Source organism: Lissotriton helveticus, chromosome 4_1 (genome assembly GCF_964261635.1).
Source record: "Lissotriton helveticus chromosome 4_1, aLisHel1.1, whole genome shotgun sequence".
In the NCBI taxonomy this organism is placed as follows: Eukaryota; Metazoa; Chordata; class Amphibia; order Caudata; family Salamandridae; genus Lissotriton; species Lissotriton helveticus.
In genome coordinates, this window is record NC_136063.1 from 615,810,277 (window position 1) to 615,832,282 (window position 22,006).

Sequence of the window (22,006 nt, forward strand, 5' to 3'; positions counted from 1 at the left end):
CCGATCGCTTACCCTCTAGCTACCATGTTTAATCAAGTGGACATCACCCTGGGCGACCGACTTATCACCCAGAACGATAACATGTACGCCTACAGAGCCTACATAGAAAGCATTCTAAATTACAGTAGCGAAGCCCTTGACACACAACTTTCAGCGGGTCTCTTTCACAGGGATACACACGGTCAGTTTGAAATCACAGCTCTGGATGGTGATAATAAGGGCTTTATAAAAAGAGCGGGGCATGCTGCAGCCAGCCGTACCTTTGACCTCCTGGGGCGCATACATTCGGACCTCTTCTTCCAAGATAAACTGCTCATCAACGGAATTGATCTTAAGATCAAGCTCAATCGCAACAAGGACTCATTCTGCCTCATCAACGGGGATGCTGAACAGTACAAGCTGAACATACTGTCTGCGAGTCTGTTTGTAAAGAGAGTGAAAGTGTCCCCGAGCGTCAGGTTAGCGCACGCCGAAGCTTTGCAAATATCCAACGCCAAGTACGCTGTGGAAAGAGTAGCTCTGAAGGTATTCAGCATCCCTGCAGGTACCCGCTTAACACAACAGCAGAATTTATTTCTGGGACAGCTACCAAAACTCATCATCATAGGGTTTGTGGACAATACAGCTTTTAGTGGCACCTATGGCTCAAACCCCTTCAATTTTAAACACTACAACATCAACTACGCAGCGCTGGTCCACGAGGGCAATGTGATTCCTGCAAAACCCTACACCCCCAGTTTTGAAGCAAGGCATTACATCAGGGAATATCAAGGACTGGTTTCGATAACAGGAAAGCATCAAAGGGACTGCGGTGTAGCCGTGTCAAGAGAAGGCTATGGCCGTGGATACACACTGTTCGCATTCGACCTGACACCGGACATGGAAGATGGCGATCACTACAACCTGGTCAAAAATGGGAATCTAAAAGCTGAAATACGATTCGCAGCTCCACTACAGACTAATGTGAACATGGTCGTATTCTCTGTATTCGACAGCATCATTCAGATCAACCACGCAAGGCAGATTTTGTTTGACTATCTTTAAAAACATTGGTGAAATGGATACGGTGCAGATACGTGACTTCTTAAGCAGACATAAATACGCCAGGAAATACTTTTTGGGTGTTTTCCCTAGCGATGGGTTACCAGGCGAAATAGGGGCAGAAAGGCCCTGCACCCTAGTCTTTAACACAGACCCGCATGACCAGGCTGGGACACATTGGGCGGCCATGTTTATAGATGTTGATAAGGTTATAGTGTTTGACAGTACCGCAGAGTTCCCTGAGCACAGACTCTATACAACTCCTATATTCAAGTTTGTGAAAAAAGCTGCAGCTGTGGTGGAGTATAACAAACTAAGGGTGCAGGATTCCATGGCCATCACATGCGGGGAACATTGTATTTATTTTATCAGTAAAATGTCACAGGGTCTTTCGTTTAGAAATTTCTTAAATCTATATCCGGGGGATCTTGTTAACAACGACCGTATAGTTGCGAAATATGTAAAAGAAAACACCTGGGTGTCGGTCAGACCTGTGAAAACAGAATATGTACCTTGTCAAAACTGTAAGGGTTTATAACAGTTGTATGTCTAAAGTTGAACGTTTAAAATAAAAGACATTATATTTTTAAAAAAACATGCATTCAGACTCGTTATTTCAATATACATGCAACATGAAATGATTTTTTGAAAGACGACTGAGACGGCTTGTAAAGTTATAACAAGGTGTTTATTACAAATATTTAGTTGACAAAACTTTACTGCAGAAACCTAGGAATAAAAAATCACACACAATTAATCAAAAATCCAAGCGATGGATGGCTGGGTCAATGTCTTTTTTTTTTTTTCGAGATGTCGTCGGCTGGGTAGGGGTAGACCAAGTAGGAGATAGTCTAGGGCCTTCAGAACCTGTAGGCGATGGCAGTAGGGGACTCTTCAAATTGTCTAGCAGGCGCCGGTGTTCATTATTACCAACAAGCGTGGAGGGTATATTGAGTTCAGCAGCGGCCCTCAGAAACTGCTCCCAGCCTCTCGGTGCATTTTGAGGCGTTAGGATTTTGGGGTGTGTCAGACCTTTGACTAGATCGTACATATGCGACCCTGCAACAGGTTGGCCCTTGTAGAGAAACTCGCCGCGTTCATTCCAAGAGGCTAGGTCTTTAGAAGCGGCTAGTTTACTCATCAGCATCTGCGCAGCCCCTCTGTGCCTTTGACCTATATTTTTTAGGAGGTCTCCAGCAAAGGTATCTGAAGCTGTCGCCCCATCGGGAGGCGGTTGTAGGGGCTGAGGGTCGGGGGCCTGAGCAGCTGGTTGTTCAGAGTCTGGGGTATATAGAGTCAACTTGTTCTTCTCAGTATTCCACTGGGTGTAGTAATTTAAGAATTTTTTTAGAGTGCTGTTGTAAAGGTTAGCCTTGTCGTAGGGGTTTAGATCAGTCCTGCTCAAAATGTCCTTAATTTCAGTATCCAGGCGTAGAGTCTCATTTCTACGGATATCCCAGGCATTGTCCGTGGTGGACCCCAGCTGCGCCATTTGCTGCCTAGGAACCAGATACATTTTTGTGGCATGATCCATCACTGACCCGAGAGGAGGCTTGTAATTACAGGTATAGCTATGCCCAGCAAGTTACCTATAAAACCTCCAGACTGTTTCACCAGTTTCTTCTTTGTTATGAGTGAGCCCCTTTTATTACTGAGCTTCTTGATGAGCCCCTTCTTCTTCTTCAGAACCTGTAACTGACGCTTTGATATAGGGACGTTGCCTTTTAGGGTGTTTAGGGCTATTTCTGAAATGGCGGCCACTAAATCGTCAGAAGCGGTGCCCAGGATGGCCTTTCGGTGTTGGGGGCTGGCTGTAACAAGCATTTTCAGGAGAGCTAAATTGCGGCGTAGGTGTGTAGACATGGTCACCACTGAGCGTTATAAGGGCTGGCCTGTAAATGGTTCTAAAAGACTTCACCGCTGCTTTTTATAGGGCCTGGTCTTGGGCTTTGGTGTGTAAACTACAGGTAGCTCTGGGGGAAAAATATCAGCCCTTAGTCTATAGTCTTCTAGAGTTTCGTTTTTTAAGTCTACCAACAGGTACCCGTGGGGTTTTGATGTAGCGTCGTTAAAGGCCTCCATGAAGAAGTGTGTGTTTCCGGGGTACATCTGTTTAGCTATGACAGCTATTTGTTGTTTGTCCCGAGGGTTTTTAAATAAAACAAGGTATGAAGCGTTGAGAGCTATAGACCTACTGTTCTTGCCTTTGTAAAACAAGTTCTGCACAATGTAGCAGATGCTTAGATTGCGATGATGTGAATATTGAGTAAAAGCTCTCTCTAACTCTGGATGATCACCACCTTCACGCATCAGATCATCAACAATTATCATATTTACAAGGGTTGGTGGTAGTAGTTCATCATCGTTGAGGTTATTCGGTATACCCTCTATAAATTTGATATGTGGGAACCGACTGCCCAAGTCTGTATAAAGAGGCTGCCAGCATGAATAAAGCCACACAATGTTGTTAGGGGTTTGTGATAAAGCAGAGTTGGCATTTTCTAAGAGCTTTTTTATAAAGTAGCTTTTACCACAGTTTGAGGGTCCTGCTAACACGCAGGAGAATGGATGCTGTAACCTGGTGTCCATGCTGTGGCGGCTGTCTCTCTAATGGGCCTAATAACCATAAGGCAGTGTTTTATAGTCGGTGGTCAGGACCCTTTTATCAAAAACAACTCGCAATGTTTTATGTAGAGGCTCGGTTGTGATTTCCCACTTCTTTTTGGATCTGACTATGCAGGGTTGGTTCACGACTATGGTTTTAGCATTCTCAGAATCGTCTGCTGTAACGTATTCGTGCACCAGATTCTTCAAGCTATCAAAATTGATTTTTAGGGTGTTGCTGACATTTAATGTTATCCCTTTGACCTTCATACACACCTTGTTCTTGTTGGTACGGTAGCTGTATGTTTTAGGCCCTGAGGAAGTATATTCTTTTATATACTCGTCCTTATCTAGCTCACTGGTTAGGTTACCCAGATAATCTCCTAGAGGAGGGTCTTCATCCCCCGGCTTGCTCAGAAAAATCACAGAATCTGTATCGTGATACAAGCAGCGATCCTGGAGCTTATCCATAACCCCGTAAAGCTCTAGACGAGCGTGGGCTGTCGTGAAGCAGGCTATGAAAATGTTTATGTTGTTACTCGATGTGGGGTACTCTTGGGCATATTTCCAACACAAAGCCGCGGTATCGTCATCGATAAACTCGCAGCTGGACACCTCGTAGCATGGGGCAAACAGGTACTTGAACAGTTCATCAGGATCTGATATTAAGGTAGTATTTGAAAGGTTTGTGCGCTGTGCAAATTTTCCCCATAAGGAGTTGAGACAGAGTTTGGCTAACTGTCGGCGTGCAGGATTGACCTCTATCAGATGGGATCGTAAACGGATACCCTCGTGAGCGTAGTAGTCATCGATGTATTTCTGTTTTGCATCCTGACTAGTACACCATTCAGGATACCCTGAGGCCTCCTGCTTGTCTCTGAGAAACAAATTAATGTAGGGGGCAAAGAGTTGTGTTGTAGTGCTCTTAAAATGCCACACTTCGTGTACTCTACCTAGCCTGTACCCTTTCTCTAAGGCAGCTTGTACCTCGATGCTACACCAGGTCCCTGTGAGCATCCTTTGTTCCTCGGTGTGTGTGCAGCCGTCAACCTCTTTAAGCATCGCACAGGTTCGGCAGAGGGGGAACATTAGCTTGCCATCGACTCTGCATGGTAACACCGGGAAGTAAAGCTGCTTAGGAGGATATATTTCACATTTGATAAGCCCAAAGTATTCGTCTAGGGGCTTAAAATCTCTATAGATGATGGTGGGATGACCCACCGGGTACAACTTCATCTTGTTCACAAAAGGGTACAGACTGGTGAAATCATAGTAGTGTATTTTCTCACCCTCACCAACGGCCTTGTACAGTTGTATGGCATTTGTACGCCCCCCAAATAAGGCATCTCGGGGCTCCAAAGGTGTGGGTAAATCATGAGTCTTAAGAAAAGAGCAGAGGTCTGTGTCGGTTTTTAACATGTCTAACCACTCGTGCTCCCAAAGAACTCTCATAGCAAAGCCACTGTTTTCAACATACTGGGCCTTTGTCAGAGTACGTCTGTATAAGTGTTCAAATTTGGCACCCAGCATTTTGTTATATTCGTGGGGCTTGTAACACTTGGGGCAGCCGTGGTAAAAACAGCCGTTGAATTCAAAGGCTGTCGGCACACCCTTAATTACAGAGTACCCGTCCAGGTAATAGGGGCCCAGGCGGAATTCACCAGCCTGTAATGCATGTTGAATCTGGATGTCTTCCTTCTCAGAGACGTACATGAGCCACTGGATAGAGGGGGTTGAATAACGTTTCTGTTTACCGTTATAGAGGTCTGGCGGTACTAGAGCGATAGTTTCTGGCCTCAAAAACATGTGTTTGTAGATGGACATACACATGGATGCCAGAGTGACGTTTTGAAATGGGTCTATGTATTCGACCGCATGCTGTATTTCAGGGGTTTTGGATGTCGAGGCCTTGACTTTCTTAGTCAATGTCTTAGGTTTCAAGGCCTTGACTTCTTTAGTCATAGACACCACAACATCTCTGAAAAGGTTACAAGCTTGCCGGAGGATCATTACATCAGCCTGACAATAAGCTTTCAACTCTGTTTGAAAGTGAAACTCCTTTTCACGGTTTTCAGAGTACCACTCTAGAAAGCTCACTTTCTCATCAGGCATCATGTATTCAACCCCGTAGCTGTCAGGAGGCGGCATGGGTCCCACATAATTCTGGTTAGCCCAGGTGTTGAAAAAGTGTGGAAAATACCCTTTACACCCTGGGAACCCAAAGGCCTTTGGCAGCTTGCTCAATTTCATGGGTAGGAAATTCAGGGTGTCTATGAAGCGTATTTTTAAAGGACATACCGTCATCAGCATCAGTTTAGACCCCTGGGTTATGAGTTCCACCTGTATCTTTTCACGAATCATGTCTCGTAGAATAAAGAAGGAGTCATAGGCTTTCGAGTTGTGGGCTAGCATGGTATATCCTTGGAATTTGGCCTGAATGAAAGTGCTCAGGAAATCACCAACGCACGTTCGTCCCTCAAACTCCCAACTGTCGTCGGAAGTTAGATGGTGCGCGTAAATGTAGTTAGGCTGGTGTACCCCCGTCTCTTGTGTGCACTCTATATCAAACACTATATAGTCTTCGGTCTTGGTCTGAGATGGACCTTTAACCATATAACACTGATGGTTGGTACCGGCTTTGTAAGATACATGGCAACGGGGACATATCATACCTTTGCACTTGTGATTCACTGCCACATACCGCCCACACTCGCTACAGTCCTTTTTAGGGACGCAGCTGTAAGATTGCTCGTGTATGCTCAAACAGTTTTGCGAGCGACAAAACAACCTACAGATGCCGCACCTCACCTTTAGGGTAGCGTCTTCTATGCAGCCGTCCCTCTGACACATCTTACAACACATTTCACACTGGTGGTATGTTTTATTGTTGTATATATGATCGCAGTGGGCGCACACATATTTGGCCCCCAGAAAACCTTTAAGGTTCAAGATACCGTAAAAATGATTTTCCATGTGGAGGACATATACGGTCTTGTTTCTCACAGGTTCCCCGGTTGTAAAGTACTTCCAGGAACCGCTGTGATAGAGAACTTTCACCGTCACGGCGAAATAGTTCTCAAAAAGACCTATATCACCAAAGCCGACCATTCGGTCAGGAGGTATTTCAAGAACCTCATGGGCTTCAGCAGCTCTAGACATGATGACAGCGTCAGGGGTCTTGCGAGTCATCAACAGACCCACGATGCTGGCCGCCAGACATGTATTGGCAGTGGCGTTGCTAAAGTTGAGCAGCCACCTCTGTTTCTTGCCAATTATTTTACTGTATAGTACGCTCTTTAAGGGTCTGGAAACACCCCCCTCACGCCCCCGTACAATGAGGGCTATGACTCTAAACGTGCCATAGGCGACTAGTTCAGCCTTACTCTGTAAAAGCCTTGAGAGGTTTTCTAAAAATTGCACAGCATCAAAAACATCTCGGGTCTTCCGCCTGGTGAACAACGGTGTGTCAAAACCCTGCCCCTGGAAGCGGAGTTGGAAAAAGTCATTAGGCCCCACATCGTGTAACAACCTTTCTATGAGCTCCTGCACAGCCTGATGTATAGCCAGAACACCATGAGTGGTTGATGTTATTTGATGTAGGTTAACAAATCTAAACTCCTCATAGTGTTCTACGGCCCTAAACCTCTCTACATTGCGAGTGTAACTCCTAACACTCTCTAAAAACAAGGGCTCTGGGCCCTCATCAGTAGGAGTGTGATTTGTGGAGGTGTTCTCTGATGTGTCACTTTGGGAGGTCAGGGTGGTCCCTGTCTCAGAGGTCCTTGTAAACCTGCGGGTAGCGCATATTCTAGCCTTCTTGAGCTTATTTATTAAAAGCCGGCGTTGCTTTGTACTATTAAGCCACTTTTGTTTTTTTTTACGGGCCCAGGCTTTTCTAGATACCAAGCCCCAGCCTATCTGAACAGGTAGGTCGCTGTCGTTGGATGTCTTGTTCATGGAGGCCCCCGCTACAGTTCCACCCCTGGGTCCTTCTGAATGTTGCGTTGTTTGGAGTTTTGCCATCCCCCCTACCCCCTTTAAATGGCCGACCCTAGGTATGTTAGACCCCGCCCCTATGTATTGTCGGTGGTGAAGTGCTGGCTTATATGCTTCAGGCGTTGATCTTGAAGCTGTGGTACCGTGGTTGAAAGGGTCTAGGGAAACAGGGGTGTCTTGTTTGAAGGGTTCTATGGAAACATTGGGGTCTTGTTTGAAGGTTTGTGGGGTACCAACTGGGCGTTGCTTGAGCAGTTTTAAAAAGCGTCCAGACTTTGTCACTAACCTCTGGACCGTACGGCTATATTTTGAGGGTCTCTTATGAGCACCAGTGGTTGTGGGGGTCTTTAGGGGTTGGTGCTTACATAGTCATGAATGTGTACCTTGTATGTCGGCCACAGCCGCCTGACACATCTGTATGATGTCTTTTTTACAAACCCCAACCCTGGCCACGACCAGATGTTGGGCCTCCCTCTTGTTGATGAGATTGGAATACCCCATATCCATTCTTATGAGTGCACGGTTCGCCTGCCGTTTTAATTTTCGAACCGCCATCTGTATCTCTCTTACGTGTGTCTTCAATACATCTTCTGTGTTTACAGACCCATCTTGTTCCTGCTTAGGGGGGCACACCTTGCGAGGTCTTATAAATGGAGGCAACCCCCCAGTCCCATCTATACTGCAACCCTCAAAGGCGGGGTTGGACACGGGTCTGTACACGGGCATGTCCCATGGGATGGACACGGACCTGTACACGCGGCTGGCAGAGGTGCTGGCCTCGGGTTTGGACACGGTACTGTACACAGGATTGGCAGAGGTGCTGGCCACGGGGCTGGACACGGGACTGTACACAGGGTTGGCAGAGGTGCTGGCCATGGGACTGGACACAGGACTGTACACGGGATTGGCAGCTGGGCTGGACACAGGACTGTACACGGGGTTGGCAGAGGGGCTGGACACGGGGGTGTACATGTGAATGGCCGTGGGGCTGGTAGGGTCGTATGCTCCTGGAGGGGTACTCGGGGACAAAGGGTATGAGGATTGTGAGGAGGTGTCGTTGTAATCCTGGGGCCTAGTTGAAATGTCGGTGGTAGGGTGTGGTGCCTGGTTACCTGTGTTCTGTAAACCCTCTGTGCTCAAAGACCCTTGGTACACCGCTTCTGGGGTTCTACCTATGTTGTCTACCAACCCCCTCAACGCCTCAAGAGAGTTGCTAATCGTGGTAGAAGGACCTTCTAGGGGTTGCGCAGTATCACCTGTTGAGACCCTAGGCTGTGCCTGAACACTTACAACCGGTTTTGGGGGCTGTTCAGGGGCGTGCACCTCTACATGTACAGTTATTCTATTTGGCACTGTCTGGGGTTTCAGGACGCTTGGTGGATCCGGCGTTGCCTTAGGGTTGCTGAGGGTCTCTGCTAACTGTAGCTTAGGGACCCCCGGTTTCAGCTTCAGATGTTTCCTTGAGAGGCGCGATGTTTTAGGGGGTTGTGGTGGCGACGCCTCTTCTACACCCACAGGTGCAACTAACACCTCCTTGGGGCTCAAGGTTGTATAGGTCTCATTCAAGGGCTTAGCATCCTTTTTTATAGATAAATCTAAGGGGCTAGCTTGGGGCTCAGGGGTGCTAGGGCTTTTCTTCTCAGGACTTAAGAACTTTGCCTGACCCTCTTGGAGCACCTCCGGTGTCTTCTTCTTCATGTTTAACTGTTCTGTTTGGGGATCTGTGAATACCTTACAGGCCTTCACACGTTTTAAAGGGTTGGGGAGGTTCTCTGAGTCCCGCTGTTTCTTCTTAAGGGAGGCCTGGTTTGTAGGCAGGCCTCCAGTGTTGACCCCACCCCTGTGCAGAATAGATTGCTGTAGTTGGTTGTTCAGCGTGTTGCTTGGTGTGTAGTAGGTAGAGAGTTTTTCCTGGCGTACACGCCTACTCACGCCTTTCGCGCCGCTTCCGTTGTTCTGGACGGATGTTGTTATGTCCGTTAAGGGCGCCACCGACCTCTCTTCAGCAGCATGTTTCTGAGCCGCTTCTAAAATATAAACAGAAAATATATATATTAGAGAAAGCATTAAAAAAAAATACACATACAAGCACCATCGGGCTACGTCCTACACAGCCACCTTTTTTTTGATATAGGCTTTGCTACAACCAGCTGTAGCCTTCTGCTTGAGAGTCTGTAACACATCTAGTACTTCTCACACCCTTTTGTAAAAAAAAACACACCTGAAAGAGGTCTTTTTGCAGCTCCTTTCTTTGACAATGGTCCCACTTTAGAAGTTGAAGCTTTCCTCTTCAAAGGGATTTCTTTTGAAACTTGCGCCGCCTCTTGGACCTTGACGACGTCCTGGCATAACGTAGGGACATCTGTAAAGAAAAAATAATACCCAACATTAGACATCTTTTCTGATGATTACCTCTATACATCCTCAGGGTCAGGACTCTGGCCTACCCCACCAACTACCCAGCGTCTTAGACAGTTTAAATAACAGCTGTCTTTTTATTTACCTGTAGGAACTGAAGTGTTTTGCACAGTGTTCAGAGCGTCTTGAGCCTCGATGTACTCCATAAAATCGTCAAAAGCTTGTTGTAGGTCAGGGTCATAAGCTGTAAAAGCATACATACATGAGAGCCCATTAGAAAAAAGAGAACTTCTGAGAGACTGGTGTACAAAACTACGTAGAACTACATAACTATAAATATATATATATACCTGGCTGCGGGGCTGACAAGTGCCCAGCGTTGCTATGTATTACAGCTGGGGCCAGCGCAGGGGACACATTGGTGACGGTTGCATTTGCAGGGTCTTGCACCTGTATTAAACATTAAAAAAAAAAAAAAAAAAAGCAGCGGTTTTAGTAAACGCCTTTCTTAAACAAAAGTATCACAACTTCAAACAATTCCTGTATACATTTAAAACCTGATAAGCGGGGTGCACCAACACACATTTTTAAAAAAGCTTTGCATGTGCTGCGCTAAAACATATGTTAAAAAACAACCTGCGCCATATCCTTTGCTTATGGGGTAAACCACTTTAGGTACACCTGGCCCTTCTGACATTTAACCACTACCCTATATACCGGTTACTCTTTTGTAACATGTACATGCCACTTTTCTCTTGTAACACATTGTTTAATAACTCTCACATTTTGAGTGCTTTAAATAGTTGCGCCATTGCCACAATTGACTACATAATGCTTATTCTTGTGCTCGAGTCTCTGCATTATATTAGAGTATTATAGCTCTAACTGTACTTTGTTTTCTCTTGTAACCTGCACACTTGTCACTTTATTTATTACTCATGTAACTTAACGTTTGCTTTTGTAACCGGCACACATGTCACTCCCCTTATGTTTTGCAACTGTGTCTTATGTAAAGCGCTCTGACACCTTCGGGTAAAGTCTGCGCTAACAAGCAGTATTTTTTCTGTTTGTATCTTTTATGTAACACCTGTAATCCTGAGTCCCTATGTTTTGCAAACAGGTTCTTGTGTAAAGCGCTCTGACAACTTGGGATAAAGTCTGCGCTACATTTTTTTCTACTTGTATCTTTTTTTTTTATGTAACTCATGCAATTCTTAGTGCTAATGTCTTACAGATGGGTCATATATAAAGCGCTCTGCCAGCCTTCGTGTACAGTTCGCACTAGCTAATAAAACAAAAACAAAAAAAAAAAAAAAACACACCTCGGAGCTGCAGTGCAGGGTCCGCCCCCCTCCAGTGATATCACCAACTCATCACTGGTGACATCAGTGGAGGGGCGGACCCTGCCCTGCAGCCTCGAGGTTTTATTCTGTATGTATCTTTTATGTAGCGCATGTAATCGTGAGTCCTTATGTTTTTGCCGCAGGTTCATCTGTAAAGCGCTTTGACACATTCGGGTAAAGTCCAGCGTTAGCTAATTCTCAATAAAAAACCACACCGGGGCTGCAGGGTTAGGGCCGCCCCTTCAGTGATGTCACCAACTCATCACTGTTGGGGGCGGTCCTTACACAGCAGCCCCGGAGAAGCTCACGCCGCCATGCTGCCTCTGACCATAGGGATCCACGTGGGGAAATGACCCCAGGACCCTACGGCTGTGAATACTTTCGTCGGAGCCCTACACCCCTCACCCTCGAGCAGCGCCATGCTAAAGCGGGCTCTGGGGTATTTAAAAAAAAAAAAGCGGCAAGATTGTAAACTCTGGGCACGGAGCCCAGAGACACGAAGACCATCACCCCGAGCAGCGCCCTAAGGCAAGCGAGCTCGGGGGTATTTTTAAAAAGAAAGGCGGCAAAACGTGCATCGCGGGACACACGGAGTCCGCCCCCAGAGCCCCCGAGCAGCGCCCTAAGGCAAGCGAGCTCGGGGGTATTTTTAAAAAGAAAGGCGGCAAAACGTGCATCGCGGGACACACGGAGTCCGCCCCCAGAGCCCCCGAGCAGCGCCCTAAGGCAAGCGGGCTCGGGGGTATTTTTAAAAAGAAAGGCGGCAAAACGTGCATCGCGGGACACGCGGAGTCCGCCCCCAGAGCCCCCGAGCAGCGCCCTAAGGCAAGCGGGCTTGTGGGGGCATATTTTTTTTAAAAAGGTGGCAAACTCGCATCGCGGGACACACGGAGTCCGCCCCCAGAGTCCCCGAGCAGCGCCAGACACAAGCGGGCTCGGGGGCATTTTATTTAAAAAAAATAAGCGGCACTTGTGGCTCGGAGCCCCACAGGGACATCAGGAGACCGGCACCAGAGTCCCAGAGCAGCGCCATGGAGAAGCGGGCTCGTGGGGCATTTAAAAAACATCAAAATTCGGGCATTCGGGCCCCTGGTTGCCCCTGGGACTCACAGAGACAGCCCCACAACACCCCAAGGGACTATGGCGCCCCACCAGGAGCCCCCCTCGACAACTGGCCCCAGGGTTTATTTATTTTTAAATACAAGGCCCTCAGGACACCCCAAGGAGCAGCAAGGACCCCTGAGCCCCCTGGACCCCTCCAACTCTCTACAGCGGTTTGGTGAGTACAACAAGGCATTATTTCTTTTTTTATTATATGCCATGTATATTATTTAAAGCCCCTATGGTACCGTTACAGTGTGGTTAAATGTTTCTATGAGCTGTAAAATGCCCTGTTCCACTCTGCATGTACCCTCCTAAGGCCTACAACATTATGCCCCTTAAATACATAACCTGCAAACTCTACCCTACGTCACCACCCCATTAACACTAAATACCTACACACATAGCTTTTTAAACTCAACAAAACCTTTATTCATTTTAAACACCTTTACATTACAATTCAAGTCTTTTTAAACTCCATCCTTCAACAAAACCTTTATTCACATTAAACACAGCACATCGCCTTAAAGATTAACAGTTTACAATCCACACTACATAGTACTATTTTTTAAAAGTGCAACTTTTTTCCAAACTACATGTACACCCTAATACACCATTGTGCCATCCATTATTTACCTTCTCTACATGTTGACAGGCGTTGTCAATCTGGGAAAAGTTGCTCCGGTCCATTCTTGCCTTAAGTTCCTTGGGTTGGCTCCAAAACAATCCAGGCCAGTCACTCCCCAAGGTTTTGAAGGGCTTGATGGTGTAGAAATCCACAAAGGTTTTCTGACTGGGTTGTAGATGCAGGAGTCCTCCAGGTACAGCAGAACAATCCACGCCAGTCGCTCCTCAAAGGGGGTTTTTTGAATGGGTGTTTGGCAGTGTTCCATGAGGGGCCTTTTTATACCTGTCCTAGCATGCTAATTAGAAGCCCCCCACACCCCTTTATGACTTGAGGGGTGTTTAGAACAATGTCATGGTGGCCTTTGGATGGGAACCTTTTTTTTCTATCCTTGTACAGTATAAACAGTACAACATTGTTTACTTTGACACCTGTTACTCAAACTCAAGGCCTATCCTGGGAAGAGTGGGGTTAGACAATGGGGGCCGGTGTAAAACTCTTCACCCCTACGTGACCCCTTCTCCTGGGAATTAGGGAGCCCGGGAACAGAATCTACCTTGGGACTCATATGTCAAATTTCCTGCCAGCCACGTCAAGTTGGAACTAACCTGCCAAAATTTGGGACCAGAGGCTTTGTGATGTGTTTATTACATCCTAACAGCTGACACCCTGTTTCAGGGTCTCATTGGAAGCTTTGATCTACAGGACCCCTGTCTTTTATCTTATCTCAAAGCTCAGGGGTGGCTGTGTGGGTTTTAGAGAGAATTACCACAGGTAGGTTTGTGAGGACCCTTTACAGCTTTGACACCTACATGACACATTCTTCTTCCCAGGCCCTGGGCTGGGGAACTCAGGACTGCCCCAGCAGCTGTTCAAACATCAGCTGGCTGCAAACCCCCAGTTTTAAAAATGCACAGACATTTCCAGCCTACAACCATGCAGTTTTTTTTCTATGCACTTTTAAACACATACACAATTACCACATGTTTTTGCTGCCCTAGCTGTTAAATTTAAGGCCATAAGTTTAAGACCAGACTGTTTAAGGCCATATCAAACCCTGGTCTTAAACAGTCCTGGTCTTAAACTGTCAAAATTGAGACCAGGAGTTTAAGACCCTGAGGACCCTTTACAGCTTTGACACCTACATGACACATTCTTCTTCCCAGGCCCTGGGCTGGGGAACTCAGGCCTGCCCCAGCAGCTGTTCAAACAGCAGCAGGCTGCAAACCCCCAGTTTTAAAAGTGCCCAGACATTCCAGCCTGCAACCAGGCAGTTTTTCTATGCACTTTTAAACACATACACAATTACCACATGTTTTTGCTGCCCTAGCTGTTAAATTTAAGGCCAGAAGTTTAAGACCAGACTGTTTAAGGCCAGATCAAACCCTGGTCTTAAACAGTCCTGGTCTTAAACTGTCAAAATTGAGACCAGGAGTTTAAGACCAGACATGTCAAAAGCTGTCAAAATTGCGACCAGCCTTTTGCGACCAGACATGTCACTTTTGCGACCAGGAATTTTTGATGAGTGGTATCCCGACTTACTACTCACACCTCCATTCTTTTATTCCACCGCCTCCAGGGCACTCTCGTGGTCTGTCTCACAGTACACTATTAGTCTATGCTCCCCCCACAGAGCAGGACAGTGCTGCAGTGAATGAGTGACTGGTGGTTTCAAACCGCCTGCCAGTCTGCCATTGAGGGTGTCAGATAAGCAGAGATGCATAAGATGGTAGGAGTCTTCTGAAGGCTGCTGCAGTGTTTGATTTGACCCACAGGCTGGGTGTTTTTCTACACTCTACTTCCTATGCAGTGGTAGTAGCTGCAAATCCTAAGTGTGTGTGCGTGGGGGGGGGGGGCAATAGGCGATTAGAGAAATAAATATCAATTTTTTTATAGCATATATTTTCCAACGTTGACGGCCGCCTCGGTGCGCCTCTTTTCTCCTACTGGTAGCCCAGCAGTCCCTGGCATACCAGCACAGGCACCCCACCCAATCCCGGAGCTTCTCTCAATAGCTTCAGAGCAGTACCAGGATTGGTTTGAGCGGCTTGGTTTGCCACTCAGATAGTGCCTAGAAGTCTGTGCTGTTTCTCCAATCTGGCTGTGCAACACAGCTGGGCTGGAGAAACTTAAGTGTGCATGACTGTTTGGCTGGCCTAAAACAGCCGGACAAACCATCATGCGCACTTATAGTGTGACCTACTCCTCCTTTGATGACAGCCAATCCCGCCCTGCCCCGACTTGGCTGGCTCTAGAGGGAAAACAGGAAAAATAAAATGATGATAAAACCAATTTATTTTTCCCTTGAGATTGTGCTTGTATTGCAAAACTAGCTGCAAAATCATCTACGGTCTATTCTGTAATACCAAAGTGTCCCATGGGTACAAAAGTAGGGTGCAAATACTTTGCCACGCTGGGGCACTTGTGTAATAAAAGAGAAGGTCTGAAGAGGTGGCACCAACAAAATTGTGTTTCTTTGTATTTGGAATGATTACATTTCAAAACAGCACACTGTTGGTGAAAATTTGCTATACTATTCATCTTATTCTGTGACTGTGAACACAGATTTCCGAAATTAGGGCCTAATAGCAGTCCACACGCCAGGTAATTGACGTTATCATTGATAAACGTGATACTTTGTTTTCTGCTAGAGCGTGAAAACTTTTGATGCCGGCGTTGTGTGCCTGCAAGAGGCAATTTAGATAATGTAGTTTAGCATTGACAAATCACGATGGCTGTTCTGATGCAGCGGGTGCTCACAGCTTCAATTGAATTTAGTGCTGAAGAGCAGAGGAGGCTTTCAAAACTTTAAATCTCATCAGTGGCGGTTTTAATGCTGCTTGTTTCTCAAAATTGCATTGCACCAATCTACTTCTTTTTTTAAGTTTGTGGCCACAGTGTAGTCGTCCCTTAAGGGGTGAGCATAATGAGTCACTTGATGAGAAACACTTAGCTTGTTATTGACTTGTTCTTAAAAAAAAAGCTAAAGCATGCCCTTCTTCCTCAGTCACTAGAACAACTGTTCCCAATAGTAAGATTTTTTTCCCCTTTTTTCCCTTAAAAAGCTGGTTCTGTGGCTTATTCTCATTTGGCGATTCCAGTGTTCATTATAATTGCCTGGCATAATTTCATATGAATTGAAATTCATCATTACAATTACGGTGACCAATCACCGATCCACATTAAAAAAAAAATGAATCACTTTTCCTATGACACGTCATTGAGGCATTGTTGTTATTTTCCCATCAGCCACCGTTCTGCATTTCAGAAGAGGATCCGAAGGCTTCAGCATTCCAAGAGCATTGAGTATGCTTTGACCTTGCTTCACGTGTAATCAGGGCTCTCGTGTTTTATGGTCAGCATTTTTGGGACATTTCCATTTGTATTTATCCATATTTCTTTCTTGGTGATTTTATCAGTATTCATCCATATTTATTTTGTGCTTACTGTACCAAATGAAGCTTGCAATGAGTATATTTCCCAGTTCTGTTTCGCAACCAGTGTTCACTCGTGTTTGAATGCCGAATGGATTTTAGCCAAACGTAGTACATTAGTCGTTTGAAACAATCTACATTGTAGAACCGCTTAAATAGCTGTACTGCTGCTGTTATGCAAGCTTCATTAGAAAATCTTTTTATTTGTTTTAACTTCCCTACCTGTCAATCTACACAGCTATTGACCTAGCTCTCATGATTGACAGTAGTGATTATTGTCCAAAACAAACCCAATTTTCTGTATTTAACTGAATTTTATAGTAAATATGGATAGGAAAATAGATGGTTTACTGTCTGTAATTATCTGCAAAAAAATGAGAGCCTTACATGTAAAATATTGTGTAGCCTAACATGAGGCAGCAAGGGTGCTATTCCCTAATGTCAAGGTCTGTGCTTGTCTTAGAGGTGAGTATGGCAATTCACGACTCAGCTCTTACTCCCTCGGATTTCTGTGTTTGTTTGACATTTCTCTTGAATTAGCAGGCACTTCATCTAGAGAATCCATGAGAAATATTGACAACCACCAAACCTAGAGTGTGGTAACTCTGTGAAAGAGGAAGGTAGAAATGGTGGCATACTTTCACACAACATCAATATAGTGTCCTCATCATGCTTTGAGACACTGCCCAGCATATAAGGAGCAATATAATGTGGCACTAAAAATGTACCCCCAAATATGGGTATGTGCCAGTGTCCAAACACATGGGCAGCAATTACAGCTTCAGCAATTGCCATTGGACTCAGGCACGGGAGAAAGACACTTCTACAGAGAATCCTCCGTAACCCTAGTGGAGAATTCAAAATACAGCAGATTTTCATCCATCCTCTTTATGTAGGAGCTACATCCATTGTAAAGGATTTATACAGCCAAACTGTAAATCCGCCACATAGTCTTTCAAATCAAATTACTGATGGTCTCATTTAGAATTTGGTGGGTGCAGGGCATTGGCCGAAAATAGCAGATGTCCCTTCCACCAAAATGTCAGCTCCCAGCCTCATTTAGAAGTGGGGAATCACAGGCTCTACAACAGTGAAACATGGCCAACTCTGTTGTCAAAAACCATTGCCCCGGTGGTCTGTCCATTAATGGCAATCGGGGTCTAACTGATTGCCACGTCATCCTCTTTGAAGCAGAGCAACCATCACTGGATTTCTACGCCAGGGACCACCATGGGAGGATGGGTTTCATGTTAGGGAAATCCATTATTGACTTTTTTTCTGTTGCTTTTTCTGGTTTGCTTCTGAAAAAAACCCAATAGTGAATGTAACGTAATAAAACATTGTGTCCTGTTCAGCAGTAGCAGTGATAAAGTGCATTCACCACACTGGAGGATGAACTTTAGTCACAGGGATTTCAACCAGGTAAGTGGAGATATGGGACAACGAGGGACAGACCTCCACTATGGCAGTAAGGGCAGGGCCTTTAATGTCTTGGGCCTGTATTTTTTAACAGTGTTACTGTCCCTAATTCTGCCACCGTGCACGTGTAAACATATGCGCGAGGTGAAAACAGGCCCAGTGTGCTCTATAACAATCAATGTGATGTTCCCAGGGCAAATCTCGTACTGCCATCAAGGTAGTCTATTAATAAAAGATGGAGCGGATGCTTGAAGAAGCTGCCCAGTCTTTGACTATGCAGGCTGCATCCACCTGCACTTCAAAGAGGGGAACAAGGATCACCCTACTGGTGGATTAAGTCTTCCACACAGTGTTCTGTTCCATCATGTTGCACAGACATGATAGCATAGCATTGATTGCGTATGCCCTGTAATTTGAATTAAGACTGGTTACACATGTTTCAGGTTACCTTAGTATTTGTTTTTGGATTTTGCTGCTCCCATTTGAGTAACATCAGGCAACAATGATATTTTATAGGTCGCTCTCACACTTTAGCCTAGCCATACATTACGTAAGAAGCTCCTCCTTCTTTTAGAACCACAGATTACCTCCCGTTGTTGCTCTCATAATTCGCCTCTCGTAGTTGTCGGTCTGTTGAATAATGATAAAGTCCAAGATTGGGGCATTATCAGTGGCCTTTGGTTTTCTCCTACTCCTCTTTGATTTATTAGTATCATGCAGACGTTGGGATATCTTCCCAAATCATGTTTTTTTTTTACTTTAATATATTTTAGCAATTGCTTTGAATTATACACCCAATTTTACAGATTGGATTGATTACCCTATAGTTTTAGATTCCTGAATAGTTGATAAAGTTGCCTATTATGTAAGTATTGTGCACACTTGCCATGTAAATATCTTGTGACAGTTCACCATATCTTTCTCCTTTTGTTGTATTTAATAACAATAATTGTAATATGGACAATTGTAAATATTGCCTTCACAGATGTATCTTAGGTTCAAAATTTTTATACTGTACATTTCCTCTCTGACAAGCGATGTACAAATTATTGGTATGATTCAATAACAAATATGCTTCTGTCCACGTATAACCTTACTATATTTTATTTAGCTGGGTGTTCTAGACTTAGATTATATATTCGAACACAACTCCATGTAATGTTCCTGCTACACTTTCTGGTCTTTATTTGCTCGATCTCATAGTACTGGGACTGTCAACATTTTCAAGAAACCCTTTCCCATAAACTCTGCACAAAAGTAGCAATAATAATGAACATGATAGAGGTAGTGTCATTATACTGTCATCATTCGAGCACCTTCAGTCAAGCCAATTTTCAGTCTGCACCGTTTCTCTGTTCATTTTCCTGCGTTCACCGGATCAACAAACCACCACAGTGTTTAAGTTTTAGCTCATGTTAAGTTGGTGTCTGTTTTCAAGTAGGACGTTTGGATGCTTCTTTTATGAGGATTCGCTCATCTAAATATTTGCTGATCAGTGTCTCCTTGTCTCCTCCTATAAGTAGCATGTCCAATACATTGTGTAGGAGGATATGTATATTTAAGCAACTGATGATCCTTTCATTCAACTAATCAGTTTCTTTTTCTTACATTTACATTTTTTATTTCTGCTTATTTTCTTTTGTTCTGTACTATTATATTTAATCATTTTACCACACGATTTAACTCCATATCAGTAGTAATGCATTCTTTTCGCCCTGATGAAGTGACATAATATGTTGGGCTATGATGTTTACTTTGATGTCTATTTGATTCTTGAACAAAGAATAAAAAGCCTTAGTTATTAATTCTACATTATCCGACTATAGAGTATAATTATTTGAATTGAAAGACCTCAAAACAAAGTCCTTTTTACAGAGACAAGGGGTCCCATTAGGATCACGGGCAGATCGCCACCACCTGTATGGCGGTGGCATTCTGCCCGTGATCCTACCCTTCCCGCCACCCAATTCCCCCTGCCATATTACTATGGTGGGGGGGGGACTCTGGCGGACAGAAAGACCGTCCGCCACTTTTCCGCCTGGTCAAGGAGTTGACCGGGTGGAGAAGGGTTTAATATGGTGGCGGTGTCTGTCAGACACCGCCTTCCATATTACTATGCAGGTGGGGACATGCCTTTCCGTTGTGACGTTACCGCCACGGAAAGGCATGAAGTGTTAGACATTGGGGGCCCGTTGCTGGCCCCCAAGGACTATGGGGGGTGGGGGTGCACATGGGGGGTACTCCATGCACAACATGGCAGGCACCTTGCGTTGCCTGCCATGTTGTGCATGGAAGTGCACAACATGCCTTCCTGGCATTGTGGCGGGCGGTGATGAGTGCACCGCCCACCACAATGACAGAAATGCTGGATGCGTCACCACTGTGGCGGGCGCATCCTAATTGCCTCATGGGACCCCCGGCCTTATGGCTGGTGGTCCCGTTTACCGATAGGGTGGCGGGTGGACAAAGTCCGCCTGTCATCCTAAAGGGGCCCAAAGTGTTTCCCTCATTTGCATGGGCCACACTCCCATGCAAATGAAGGAATGCCTAGAATTCCTGCAGGAGCAAAGCTCAGGACAACGTGAGTGACCAACAATAAGGAGGAAATTGCAGCAAGCTTTCCGTAAGTAACTGATGGCCATCCCTTTAACACACTTACACACACCCTAAACACAAAAGTAACTTACTTCAAATTGGCTTCAATTGTAGACATTGGTAAAAATTATATTAGTTCAGTGATATCTGCCACCACCTTAATGTTCTGGAAAGTACTAAGGCCTCTTTATAAAGCCTGGAAACAACCTGTAACTATATACGAAAGTGTGAATTGCCTTCACTCACATTCCAAATATTCCTCAAAACTCAGAAGATCATAAAACCCATACGGGCCTCCATCCAAGCAGTAACTAACCAAACCAAATTTATATTGCACGTGAAGCCATCAACTATCAGGAGAGCCTTTCAGATCTGTTTTTCTTCAAACGAAAAAAGAACAATCGATTGACAAAATGCAAAACAATGTTTTTCTTCAGGCATAGTATATGAATTGTGGTCATATCCAAGACATGCAGGGAAAGAGATAATCAGAGAAGTTTTATCCCCAACTGGCCCCGATTGTTTTCATGAGTCACCTCCAGTGATAATGACTAATTTGAATAGGCAAGTGTTTGCCAAATATATGACATAAATATCTGCAGAGCCCAAATTAATTCACAATATTTGCAGTCTATTACTGTTCATTTCCCCTTTCTTCTAACTGTTCCCCACTGTCATTCTGTTTCTGAATAGGAGCTCCAGGGGGATTACGTTCTGACCATGGAACTCATTCAGTCAGTTGTAAGAGTCAGTTCTTTAATCATATACCAACTTGCTGAGCCCTGTCATTCTGAGGATAGCTCTGATATTGACCTGGCCTTTAGGACCACATGTCTGCCAAGTTGGGGTACAGTGTCTGTGAGCAAAATACGGCTACTAATGAATTACCAATAATTCCTGGGTATACAACAATGTCCAATGAATTGGCAATAACTCCTGGATATAGTCTATCTGTGTGTCCTCCTTTCTGCCAGGTTTGGAAGATGAGCCTGCAAATGGTCTATAGCCCTTAAATGAACAGGTTCGCTATGATGCATGATGGGCTCTCACAGCAGATTTTAAGAATCACTAAATTGTCTTTATAGGGATGTGGGAATCGTGGATCCTCTCTGACCATATTAACTTTGATGCTGACTTAGGATTTTGTCTTAATTTGCCTTTACTGGCATTATTGCGTGCCTGACAAAACCATCCACAGATGCTAGTGACATTGATCACAAAATTACTGTAGAATGCAATTGCATCCATCTAAACCACACCTATCCATGCCAGACAACACCTTTAGAGCTCCATTACAATGTTAGAGGCAGTAGCTGTAGTTAAAAAAGCATGAGGAGGGGATAGAGAGAGAATAAAAAATAGGGTCTGCTATGCGTTCCTACAATCCCCCAAAAGTAAATCAAACATCTCTGCCAACTCCATATACTGAGCCACAATGCACATAAAATTCTAACAGACTAGCCCATCATGGTGTGTCTAGCCCTATGTTC

At 45.0% G+C, this 22,006-nt stretch overlaps 3 protein-coding genes across 4 annotated transcripts in view; all 3 read right to left on the minus strand.

Moving 5' to 3' along the window:
- Positions 1-22,006, minus strand: part of NKAIN3 (sodium/potassium transporting ATPase interacting 3) — a 2,345,632-nt gene that overhangs the window by 1,023,964 nt on the left and 1,299,662 nt on the right. The gene's annotated exons all lie outside the window — the stretch shown is intronic.
- Positions 1,711-7,668, minus strand: LOC144828781 (uncharacterized). The gene has a single exon (XM_078687251.1). It carries the CDS (start codon positions 7,666-7,668, stop codon positions 3,658-3,660), a length of 4,011 nt encoding a protein of 1,336 aa, XP_078543377.1. The 3' UTR covers positions 1,711-3,657.
- LOC144828782 (uncharacterized) lies at positions 1,711-11,140 on the minus strand. Its single transcript, XM_078687252.1, has 4 exons — positions 10,350-11,140; positions 10,145-10,243; positions 9,863-10,003; positions 1,711-9,668 (listed from the first exon to the last, which is right to left on the minus strand). The coding sequence occupies exons 2-4, from the start codon at positions 10,203-10,205 to the stop codon at positions 8,011-8,013; spliced, it is 1,860 nt and encodes a 619-aa protein (XP_078543378.1). The 5' UTR covers positions 10,206-10,243; positions 10,350-11,140; the 3' UTR covers positions 1,711-8,010.